Source organism: Tamandua tetradactyla, chromosome 2, assembly GCF_023851605.1.
Source record: "Tamandua tetradactyla isolate mTamTet1 chromosome 2, mTamTet1.pri, whole genome shotgun sequence".
In the NCBI taxonomy this organism is placed as follows: domain Eukaryota; kingdom Metazoa; phylum Chordata; class Mammalia; order Pilosa; family Myrmecophagidae; genus Tamandua; species Tamandua tetradactyla.
The window spans coordinates 74,421,052-74,434,309 of NC_135328.1; the positions used below are offsets into that span (position 1 = coordinate 74,421,052).

At 36.3% G+C, this 13,258-nt stretch overlaps 1 protein-coding gene across 1 annotated transcript in view; it reads right to left on the reverse strand.

Moving 5' to 3' along the window:
• LOC143656430 (uncharacterized) overlaps positions 1-13,258 on the reverse strand; it is an 88,215-nt gene that overhangs the window by 3,564 nt on the left and 71,393 nt on the right. The window contains exons 4-5 of the mRNA XM_077128565.1: positions 5,881-5,983; positions 3,019-3,146 (exon numbers count right to left, since the gene is read on the reverse strand). Coding sequence (XP_076984680.1) covers positions 3,019-3,146; positions 5,881-5,983 — 231 coding nt within the window. The remainder of the gene's footprint in view (positions 1-3,018; positions 3,147-5,880; positions 5,984-13,258) is intronic.

The window sequence follows — 13,258 nt, forward strand, 5'->3', positions numbered from 1 at the left end:
TGTTTATGTAGGTATAAAATTTTTATACTAAAAAGCTTCTTAAAGACACTGAAATAGAAATCTTTGTACATATATGTCCTAATTTTTGACTAAAATGCGGAGTATAGTCTTAGAAAGAGAATTATACAGTCAAAAGGTATGAACTTCTTAAAACTACTTTTAAAGTGCTTTGCAGAAAGTTTGTACCAATTTATAGTTCCATCAATACGTGTGTTTATATTTCAACACACCATCACCAAATGTGAATATATTAATATAAAAATTTATTCTAATTTAATAGAAGAATGGTATATTAATTAATACCTTGCTTACAAAATGGGTTGAAATATTTTAATAAGAATTAGCCTTTGAATTTCTTCTTTCCCTACCTTTCATTTTTTCTTTTACCTGCTTCTTCAAGATACTCCTTACACACAATAAGTTTCTCTATATAATATCGTATGCTCTTGACTTCTTGACTCCATGGCTCCCTCTTACTATTGAATTATTTTTCCTGTGCCATATTATTATTTTAAACCTCTATTCTGGTGAATGGAGATAGACTTGTTAAACAAACGAAAATAAGAAAGGAGAGAAATTAGGATCTGAAAACAAGGAAAAGGCAAGAGATATAGCATGGGCAATAATTTCATTTCAATTATATAATTTATTTCACTCAATATTTTCTTAGACTCTACCCAAGAGCTATATGCTCTATGGAGAAAGCAAAAATTCTGAAGTCAATTTACAAAGGTTCAAAATCTGATTTTGCTTATTTACTGTCAGTGTGTTCTTGGGCAGAGCAAGCACTTATGTTCTCTGATTTTGTTTCTTCCACTTCAAAATAAAGATAAATAGTGTCTTATAAGGTTTGAATGTAGTTGATAAGTAGCTGAGATACTTCTGTAAGGTATAAAACAGTTTACTTTGTTATTTTTCATACTGAAAGGTTGATAATGTTCAGGATATGGATGAAAAAATAATAGTAAATTCAGTGGAAAAATGTTGGAGATACTTGTCATAACTCTATAGGTAATTTCCACAGTAAAAATGCTCACTTTTAGGGCAAATGAGAGTTATATGATCTGCCAGCTATCCTGAAGGGTATTAAACACATACATAAAAGATCTTGTGTAGTTGTTTGGGGTTCTACAACATTGTTGGAATTAATGATTTTGCAAAATAACCTCTATATTCTATGTGGTCAATTTGACTAGAGCATAGGATACTAAATTCTCATTTATTACTCTGTACCTTTTGGCAACTGTGCAAACTTGGCCTGTATAGTAAAAAAACTGTGAGTAGAAGAGGCAAAATCCTCCCCATTGCCATAAGCAAATATGCCAGATATTTTGTTTATTGTCATCCTTAAAAGCACTTTCTACAAGTGTGATTTGCAATTAAAAAAAAAAAATCTCTGTTAATTCCAACAAACCCATAGGCTCTGGGCAGATGGTGTCAGAAGTTGTGATGAAGTGGGCACACACATCAGCCTATCAAGGAAGTATGAAGCATACCTGGAAGTTGGGGAAATGGCTAAACTTCCAGCAGAAATTTGGAGTGCTTGTTCTTCCTCCTCCTACTTCCACAACTTTGCTGCTATGTACAGATCATGCACAAGGTTACACCCTGCTCTTATTTTGAAAACAAATCCTCAATTTTACCCAGGATGGCTTCTCTCCTCTATTCTACTGCCTGACAAGGTGCTGATTCCTTACTGGCTTCCCAAACTTCTTTTATTCCCACTTGGTGTACTTTGCTTTATCTCTCAAGTCAACAAGTCCCAGAGTGTGGAACAAAGGAGCCAAACTTCAATTAATGAATAGCAGAAAAAGTGCTATTAGGATAGTAAAAAAGACCAGTCTTAGAATGGACAATGCAGCCCCAGCCAGCAAACTGAAGTTTGAATCCCAATAGAACAAGCATTTCCTGATTGCTCACATTTTTACTTTTGTCAAATTAGAGAGAAGAGGTCTAAGAAAAAGGAATATGTTCTAAAATATGTTATAAAAAATAAATTAGAGAGAAGAGGTCTAAAATAAAGACATATGTTCTAAAATAAATTCTCAACCCAGCTTGGCCTCCTTTATTATTATTTTTTTCATCCTTTATTTTTAGTGGTCAAATCTCCAGAGGAATTTATTAGTCTTAAGTTGAAAGCAATTAAAAGGAAGAGGAATGGTATGATATATATAAATTAAGTGTGGACCATCATGGAAAATATTGAATCTATACACCATTCCATACTTAAATTTAATTCATTCAATATACTCCCTGTTGAACTGAGATTAATATTTACACTCATAAGACTGAGTTAAAGGAGTACAAACGAAACACTGCATTTGTACCCTCATCTAAATTCACCATGCACAAACTGGAACCCAAAGTGAAATACAGTCCAAATAAATTAATAAAGAAAACCATACTCTTTCTTCTTATACCTGTCTTGAAATTAGAAGTGCTTCTTAATTATATTTTCTTCTAATTTTTCCAAATTCCTATTGGATGCCTACCATATGGTAAACATACAGCTAGGAGTTGGTCCATAATTTTTCTCATTTAAGCCACAAAATAACACTGAGAAGTACATTTAGAATTCAACAAAGAACAAGGTCTGAAAGAGGTCAAAAAGCTCTAAAGTGCAGTACTAAAATTTTAGCCCAGGCCTCCAATTCTAAGACCTTTCTATAGCTTGATTTTCCTTTCTTTAACTCCTTGCTAAATTCAGTTAATACCTGTATGTCTTAGTTTGCCAGGGCTGCTGTAACAAAAGCTACAGACTGCTTGGCTTAGACCACAGGAGTTCGTTGTCTACAGTTTGGAAGCTAAAAGCCCAAGATCAAGACGCTTTCTCTGAAGCATGGAGGATTCTGGTGCTGGCTTCCCAGCCATCCATAACTCAGTCTCTGCCTCCACCAATGTGACAATCTGCCTCCTTCCATCTCTTCTTCACTCTGACTACTGTGTCACAAGTTCCTTTGCTGGTAAGGACTTCAGTCATGTCAGATCAAGGCTCACCTCAATTCAGTTTGGCCTCACCTTAACAGGATCTCTGAAGATCCTCTTCACAAATGAGTTCACTTCCACGGGACCAGGGATTAGGATTTGAAGGTGTCTCTCTGGGAGACACGATTCAATCTGCAACACTATGGGATGTAAAGTATCACCTTTAATAGCAACAACAAAAATTACATGGGTAAATATCCTTGTAAACTATATTTTAAAATATACTATTTTCACTTATATTTAAAACTGGATCGTGGATTTTCAAATAGGAAGAAGATTCAAAATCCAATTATTCTCACCTCCATGTGAAATCCGATGAAGGGAAAAATGCGGCAAAGGCAGCGACCTACTTTTAAAGAAAACCAGAGATCACTAGGGATCCGTTTCTGGCTCTCCTTTATTTACTATTTGTGTGTCGCCAGGTATATCACTTCTCTTCTTAGAGACTCCATATCCTCATCTATAAGGTGGGAAAATAATTTCTTCCCCAAAGTAGTGACTCAAGGATTAAATCAAATAGCATATAAATTACTCTAATAGATGCCCAGAGAAAAGTAGCTAGTATGGTCAGCTCAATTTTTTTTACAAGCAGGTTAACTGATTTGCTGATTACATATGGATGAAGTTGAAAACACATTTTCACACATGCATAATGCTGTATATTTTATTATATGTATAATAAATTTGGAGAATGTACCCCAAAAATGTATTCAAGTCCTGGTCAAAACTTTGTTCTCCTCATCCTCGTTTATAATAGCTGGTGTCTCCCACTTTCAAGGGGGGAAGTGATTAAGGCCCAAGTCTCCTCTGCATCTAGTAACAATTAACTTGCCCCCAGATGATACTGAGATGCTGCATATTTACCATAATTTAAATTTTATTGGGATTATCTGTGACCTTTCAACACCTTGCCTTAGCTCCCCGGTACACACCATACACGCCACCGTTATCGACGCCTTTCTCTGGGGTAATTTATATGTCATTCTTAGTTTTCTATACCTTGTCTTCCAAGTGGGCAGAGAAATAAATTCCTCCTGAACATGCATCCTCTTTGATATTTTGAGAACTTTGAAAAAATCCTTCCGTACACTAAGCCAAAATCTCCTTTAGATAATATTAATCTGAGTTTTTTCTACCCCCTCATGATCCTGGAAAAAAAACAAAAACATCAAATCTCTTTTCCATGAAGTCAGCTTTCAGATAAATTCCTAAAAATCAGGTTTGACCACAAAGGCATTTATGCTAAGTGAAAGATGCCATCTTCAAAAGACTGCATATGGCATGATTCCATCCATTGACAGTCCAAAGAAGGCAAAACTGTAGGGACAGAGAACACATTAGGTTGGGGGAAAGATGGTAGAGTCTGACTAAAAGGAGGCAACAAAAGGGAATTCTTTGGGATACTAAAATTATTGTGTCCTGATTATGTTGGTAGCTACAATAATCTATGCATGTATTAAAATTCATAGAACTTTACACCCAAAAAAGTGAATACTACTATATGTAAATTTAAAATGAAAAAGAATACTCTTTTTTTTTTCGCTCTTACTGTGTGCCAGGTGCTTTTTCTTTTGTTTTAGTCCCACAAGAAGGGTAACATTATTATCACACCCATTTTGCAGATGAGCAAGCAGAGGCACAGAGAAGTTAATTAACTTGTCTCAGGTCACAAAACTTGATAGAGTCAGAGTTTGGATTTTAACCCAAGCAGTCTGACTCCAGAACTAAATTCCCTTACTACTTTTCTATGCTTTCTTTGAAAAGAGCAATAAGGGCTTCATTTACTCTCTCTGGATGAAATTACAGGACCAATTTAAGGAGCAGAGCACCACAGAGAACTGCATCAGCGTCATTTACCTTGCACATGGAGCCAGGCAGATCAAACCAAGAGAAGCATATTTCTAGGACCACAAAAAGTCTTAATTGCTTTTTTAAAAACCTGATATTTAAACTTTTCAATTTCCCACTTTTCCCTGCAATGAAATGTCTTCCTATTAATATACTAAATAAATGTCAAAATTAACTTTCTAATGTTATGAAAATCTTTCTTCAACTGTCCCTTAAGGAATCTGGATTCCAACGTAAAGGAAGTAGAATATATCAACTGTACATTGAACAATTATTCTAAAAATCAGAAATTGTCTTCCACTTTGTCTCCCCTCTCCACTTCCCCAACGCTAAACCCTTCCGGACATTTTTTTGGAACTAAAACCTCTAAGTAATGAGGCAAACGGATAAATACACCCACGTCTGGTGCCTTGTGGTCATTCTTACACATTCATTGAGGTCTTTCAGTCTTACAGGCTATATCCCCACAAACTCCGTTGCATGCATTTTGCAAAAGCAAAAGTAGCAACTAACAGCGGTGAGCGGTCTGCATCATGATTCAGCAGCAGCAGCAACAGCAACTGAGAAAGAATTATGACGGCTTTTAAAACTAAGAGTTACACAAAGGTCTAGATTTAGTACGCTCTCTCTTGAAATGATAAAGGCTGCTTCATTTTGATGTGGAGAGTTCGTTAAAGAAAATCCACTTCTGAATTTTTAATGTTCAACACTTGTTCATAATGGATTTCACTCGTTTCCATGCTTTTCCCAAGAGTGATTATATACACAGCCATGCACACATTTTCAGTCTCCTGTTAAGAATGACCCAGAGTCGATGTGATATTTCTGCCTTGGATCCACATTTTCTAAGACATTCAAGAGTTTGATGGAGCTATTCTCAGCCCACCATCATCAATACTCCTCAAACTTCTCAGGACTGAACCCTCTTAAATTTCAGGAACAGTTTTTCTCATGAACCCCATTATACCCTTGCATAACCTACATTTAAATTTCATACAAAATCACATCAGAAAAGGCACCCAAGAGGCGTTAGTGGATGTAACCTACTTGGTTTTTGGTCTTTGGAGTCAAGCAGTCCTGGGCCCCATTCTTCACTCAATCCTTTGCCAGCAGTGCGACATGTAATTTGAATTCTTAAGTCTTCTTTCTCCTGTAAAACCGGGACAGCATATTTACCTTTCAGTCCTACCACTGGAATCAGGAAGATGATACTAGTCTAGCAAAGTTCTTATCACACACTAAGCCTTCTATGAGTGGTAGGTATAATTACAGGAAAGGAAGGAAAGCTTCAGATGAAATGGTGTTCATTTAATGTCCATTTGCAGCTTTATTTCACAATATTTCCTCAGGCAGATTTCTCTATTCCCTGCCCCAGTGTCAGGTTTGATCTTGTTATAAACTCAGGCTTTTCAGTGTTAATTATTAGTTCCAGCACACTGCTCACAAAATATAATGATTTTTAGTTTATAAAATTAGGCTCGCTACAGGAATACTGAAGAGATATAAAATGACTTTGCAATCTGATGTGCTAACAGAGAGATTGCCTAATCTTAATTCACAGGCGCAAGCACACACACCCACTCACCCCGGAAGTGCGGGGGTCTTGTGGAAGTCAGTAGCTTATCTATTATGTGCACTCCGGAGCTGTAAACAACACCATGTGAGGACTCAGCTAGAGTGCTTCCTCTGAGTCAGTATTAAACAAACTTCCGAACTGTTAGGAAAGGAAATAGGGGCACTGTACCCCAAAAGATACCCAAGACAGAAAGCCAGGGACTGTGGGAATTGTGGTCAATATTCTATCAGAGACTGATGCAATAATTAAAGGGCAGTTTGTGATAAAAACTAAATGCTGTGTGATAATCATTAGCTACCCTGAATTAAAATGGGTTATAACTTTTACACAGACTATCCTATCAGAAACACTAATAATCTGCATGTGGCATGTCCTATTAGAAATGTTTATTGCTTATTAAATGGAATGGCAAAATTTCTTTTAAACCTTTGGTGTTTTAATTCATGAGAATGCTAGCATAACTTTCTATTTGGTGATGAACACTTTACTGTCATGGTCTCTAATATTATTTCGATGTAGAATAAATCAAAAGCAAAGATCTCATCAATGGTGAAAAAAATAAAATGCCAGGAGATCAGATTTTCGCAGATAGGATAGCATAGTGCAGTGGACAGGACTCAGGCCTTGGAATCAGAAGTGTTTCAGCTCTGCATTTTCTAGTTTTGTGGTCTTGGGCAAGTTACATCTCCCTACTGAGCTTCATTTTTCTCATCTATCAGATCATGACATTCACAGGGTTCTTACTGAGATCAAATCAGATATTAGACAGGTAAGCACTTTTGCAGACATGACGAGCTATATGAATGTGGGATATTTTTATAATGATTCACTGCTCTTGACCTTTAAGCATTATGAAAACAACCAAAATAGAGTTGGGGGAAATCAAATTTAGGATACATTAAGTTGTTTTCCTTGACGTAGATAATGAGTACCAAAGCTTACATCCTTTTGGCCTGCAGTATATTTTTATTTTTAGGAAGGAGAAAAGATGGACATCACCCATAACTGAAAATCTGCACCTATAGCTGAATACAGATGCTCTGAATTACATATAATTTCACTTCTGAGTTTTAGAAGACTGAATACAGAAATCATAAAATATAAAAAAGAGAAACAATGAGAACACTTTAATCCTTAGACCAGGGTCCACAGAGTAGAATGCAGTGCTGTCTGGGTGTTTAGACAGTAAAGGGCATCACCATTTCCGGCAACCCAAAGCCTGACCTCATACTTGGACCTCTGAAGGTAAACTTCCCGAAAGGAAATCAAATACAGAGAACCTCTTCCAGTTTGAGATACCAGTTCTGTGAAAACACTGTGAGAAGCAGTTAAACTAAATTGATTTTTCAAATTTACACCAAAAATGTTAAAGTCAAAGAAAGGACAGTGAGTTGTTTTTATTTTTTAGAAGAGGAAGTGAAATCAGAGATACTCAAAATATCCTTTTCTCCTTGCCTATCTCCCTATTAAAATAAAGCTCTAAAGTAAGATAAAAGAGTCGCTCCTTCCCTCCTTATAACATTTTTACCTAAATCCTAATCTCCAGCCTTAAAAAATGAAAACATTCAACCAGGAGAAAGAAGAAAGAAGAAATATAACAGCCATAATTTACAGCTGTGATGTACATATGTAAGTTAAGCATGAAAATTATTTACGCAATTTTCATTACACTGGCTACCTAAGATCATTCAAACTCTCTTTCTTCTCGAAGGTAAAGTGCTCACTCTGGGTCCAGGGAACACTTTGAGAGGTCAAACAGAGTCCATCCTTCAGAGAGATGAGACGCTGCCTATTTTTAAAAGACCTCTAAAGAAGGAAATTCCTCAAGCTCTCCCAATTACACATTCCAGTGTCTATCAAACATCACTGTCTGAACATTTTTTCCTTTTCTCTTATCTAAATCCCTCATCCTGCAACTTAAGCCCATTGCCTCCTGTCTGGTCCTTAATGGAAATCATCATCCTTCATAGATCAACCTCCTCACATTAAGCTCTTTTCAAATTCTGCAGGCCAGGCAATAGTAGTTCCTAAATTCTATTTGCAGTTCTTCAACCATTCTTTTGTTACTCACCTATAATTTTCCTCCAAGTTTCTTCCTCCAATTTTGTATTCATTTCACATATCACTTAAAAAATAAAAAAATAAAACAGACCAAAGGAAAGGAAAATTACCCAGGAATTTCACTACATGAAAACAACCCATTTGCAATATTCTTTGTTCTTACCCCCTCATCCATATACATGCATGCACACATCACTGTAAGCATAATGTGCAATTTTATTGAATTCATTTCAAGTTTTTAACTCCTTCTTAAATTTCATAACCCAAAACTTGCTTAGAATGAGCTAGTTTATCATTGCAATTTTGACAATGCTGGTATATTTTCATTCAATAACATTAAATGATTGACTACTTAGTAGTTGCTAAGGAGTCTTCTAGTTGCTAAGGAGTCAGAGCATTTAACATATAGTCTTTGCCCACAACAAATCCTAACAAGACATATAGCCAACTAAATTAGAATGAAAAAGATCTTATGTAGATTATTCCTTCATCTACCTATCTTATGCAATCTGGTAGGGCAAGTTGAGAGAGCTGGGTCTAGGGGGAGGATAGACCCAGCAAAAATCAGAATTGGGAGGGGCAGTTGCTATGGATAAATTGCCACAGCTTCCACCCAGCTACTGGAGGCCAGAGAAACTAAATGCACACATGCTATTCAGAGTTTAACTGGACTTCTGTAGAAACAGGTTTGGTGAAAGTATGAGCTCAGTGGCAAATGCCTACCCAAACTTTTCTGAATTATAAAAAAGAGGTTTGGTGCCAGGATGAATGGCAAATTAGTGCAACTGAAAAAAAAAAAATGGGGCAGGGGGTGGTTAGCAGTGTAAGGTGATTCTGAAATAAGTCCAACTTGAGAACTCACTTCGTAATTGCTGAAGCAGTCCATGTTATCAAAAGAGCAACAATCTGAAACAAAGATTTGATTCCAATAACATAGTGTCCTTAGACAAAGGGTTTCTTTGGTCTGGCCCTCGGTTTCCTCATCTGTAAAAGAAAAGGCTGTTTGCAGAGTTTTCCTGGACTCAGCTTCTAGGAAATAGCAAGTATTAAAAATAACACACTGTAATTCCAAAAACTGAACATACAATCATTTCTTTAAAGAAAAAAAAAAAATCCGCATCCATTTCCACTATATGTTTGGCTTAGGTAAAAATAAAGTGGAACAGATTGATGGTGCATTCAAGGGGCTTAGTTTTAAAAATTGTATCCTAGTGTAAACAAGGAAGGAGCTTGCAGTCTAAAGGATTCTATCTCAATAAATACATGTTGAGCGTTTACCATGTACCAAGCTCTGGGCTAGATGTTGGCAATATTTTGAAGAACAAAATTCAAAATTCAGTTTTCTTTAATTAAAGAAAAGTTTAATGAAAAGTCTCTTTGTAAAGGGTGTGGACAGCATTAGGGGAAACTGAAGCACCATGAGGTGAGCGACAATGAGGAGAAGGAGGAAGAGAAGCCAAATAAATGGACCAGGGAGATTGAAGGAAGGGAAAAAAGTGAACGTAAGGGTGCATTTTGAAATCACTTCTTTGTGGCACTGGGACATAACCTTAGTGACTGAGGTGCATACAGAATGTGTCTTAGAGCTGGCTGCTAGGACGGCTGAGAAAAGTATTCATAGATTTCCAGCCCTCATTGAGGATTGCTGTCAGAGTTAACTTTCACAGATTTTGGGACTCCACATAGCAGCTGAACAAGTAGGATCCCACTGCAACATTGAAGAAGCTGGGGCCAAAAGTGCCAAGTGTGTGGTGTTGGTTTGAAATGAGATTATCAGATTGTTACTGTCCATGAATCCACGCCGGGATCAGAAGTGAGGCTTTGAAGATGTGAGTCAAGGGACCAGAGATTCTGGTTCAATCTTGTCTGAGCCTCCCAAGGGGTTTGGTGGACTTAATTTGGTAAACAGAAGCAAATATGAAAGACTTTTAAGCAGAGGAGGGACATGATTAGCTTTGTATTTTAGAAAGATTACACTTGAGAGACTGAGTATCAAAAAAAAAAGTCTTGCCTGAAAAAAATCTTGCCTATTATTCTCAGAAAATTTGGTGTTAAATACTTTAAAATGGTGTTTTTTTAATAACAATGACATAAAAGGAAATCAAAAATAGTGTGTGAAAAGAGCTCATGTGGAAGAAACCAAATGCCGTTATAATGCTAAAAATGACAAAGTCCATTATTTGCATGTGATGGTAATGTGAGGCGAAAATAAATCTATAAAATTCTCCACTTTTAATTTCAGAATGTATCAATTCTGATGTGGTTTTGAACTGTCATCTGCATCTCTTTAGCCATTGTTTGAACACTTAACAAATGAACATATAAATACCTTTTTTTCTCCTTTGCCAAGAAAGATATCTAGAACCCTCCTTTTCTTTTATTTTTTTTCACCCAAAAATAATTAATGAGCAGTTATTATACATCATTGTGCTAGGACTGCTGATACTATCATTTTAAGATAGACATAGTATTTGCCCTGCTGATGATTAAGATCCGTATTTGTGTTCTGGCTTTAGCACTTAATTAGACCATGTGACTTCAAGTAGTTCAATTAATCTTTCTGAGCCTCAAATTGTCAAGGGAAGGGAGAGGTGAGAGAATAATTCATATACTAGAGCATTGCATTGAGGTAGATATTATTCATTCTTACTTTGGTTATTTTTTTATTTTTTTTTACATGGGCAGGCACCGGGAATTGAACCCGGGTCCTCTGGCATGGCAGGCAAGCATTCTTGCCTGCTGAGCCACCGTGGCCCGCCCATAGTTATTATTCATTCTTGCATGTATTCATTCAATAAATACTTAATAGCTTCCATGTCTAATATGTGCCAAGTTCTGTATCGGCTTGTGAATCAAAAATAATATGCCAATAGTGTGGGTTTTAATTGTGTGTATTTGGGGAACTGAACTGACTCTTTTTTGGCTGTTTGGTTTGTTTGTTTAAAAAGTTTTGTTCAACAATTTTATTCTGTAAATTCAAGCATCAAACTATCATTTTCTAGTACAGGCACAGCAGTGATTCTTATAACTATATTCAACAAATAATTTGTGAGCCTGATAGAAAGGACAACATTTGACATCTAAATAGTCAAATAGACACTCAGCCAACAAAATTAGAAAGTAAACTGAAGTAAGAGGAAAAAAAATAAAGAGAATGGAAAGAAAAGCAGGAAAACTGGGGGATGATTTTTGAGCTGTACTATCTCTAAATTACAGGTTCTCAAACTCTTTTCTGTTAATATTTTTTGGTATGAGGACTACTCAAGAAGACTAAATACTTCATTGACACTCAAAGTGCTTACTGGTTGGAATTCTGTGGCATATTCATAAGGTCACTTAGCAACATGTGTCTATAATATCTAATTTTTCATATTTATACTAACTGATTTTTAAATCTGAATCCCATATATATATGTACTTTATATTATAGTACTTGTTCCCAAGTACAATCAATAGCAACCACGGAAAGTTAATGGTACAGAAGTTGCACTTATTTTGCTGAGAACATGCAAGCAGCACATTTAAAGGAAAAGAAATGCTTTATTACATCGCCACAACTTCTATCCAAACCTTACTTGCTTACACATATTGGCGGGTTTAATGCTCTATAAATGTTCTCATGCCATTTGATATGAGCACATGCAATATCAGCATTTCTGCTTGATCAAGTCTTTACTTCAAATATATATGCATATATTTTAAATAAATAATCTCAAGGAATTTGAAAATCTCTCACCTATACCACCTGTTCCTTTTATCACCATGTCAGCATCAGGACAATCGGAAACAGGAAATAAACCTGAATAGAAGATGTAGTAAATCTGGAGTTAAAAACTGGTAGACAGACCTAAACAACTTCAGAAACGAGTGGAGTCTGTCAGATTAAAGGCAAAAAGAAATTCAGATGCTACTGTACTTCACTTCATAAAATTGTCTCCCATGAGGACATGGGTTAACAATTCATGCATGCTGGAATTGAACAACTAAGTAAATGGATGGCAGATGGTGGGAGGCAGGTTTCTCACTGAGGAGTGGTTATTTACAGATAAGCAAGAGCAGGTGTCTAGAGGAGCCTTGCGGTGACAGATCTGTGTTGGAGACATCAGGGTGAGCTTATGTTTAGTTTAATATAGATAATCACACAAAGAAATATTTATAGATATGTGTACATACACAGCTGAGAGGGCCTAGAAGTAAAGACACCCCAGTAGCAATAAACTCACCTACTTCCAGGAGCTTTGTTTCTAATAAAAGAAACCAAAAAAAGGAACCAGAGCTCCTTGCAGAAATGGCTGATTCTAGGACTAGGGCAGGAAATATATAAGACGACCCTGGAGTATCTTAATTATAGCACCAACAATTAAGGAAATGGCTAATAACAATATATGAAAATTAAACAATAAGTCCTACGTTGATGAGGATATGCCAAAGGGACACAGGAGCCAAGTAAAATAGCTCCCAATGGTCACAACTGGGACAAAGTGAGCAACACAAAAAATAAAGTGTTGGATTATAATGCAAAGTATTTCTAAAAATCCATGAATACATACTGACATAAATAAATACATGGGCTAGCACAGACAAATCTCCCATGCAGAGTTCCAAATAATTTATGTAGCTACTATACCCTCAAAGAGGTGAGCATAACTCCCCACTCCTCAAGTGTGGGCACCACATGGTAACTTCCTTACAAAGAATACAGCATGGAAAGGGGAGAAAAGAATGAATTTACAGTGAAGAAATCTGACAGCCGCTACCCCAGCCAGGTGATTAAGGTCAACATCATCA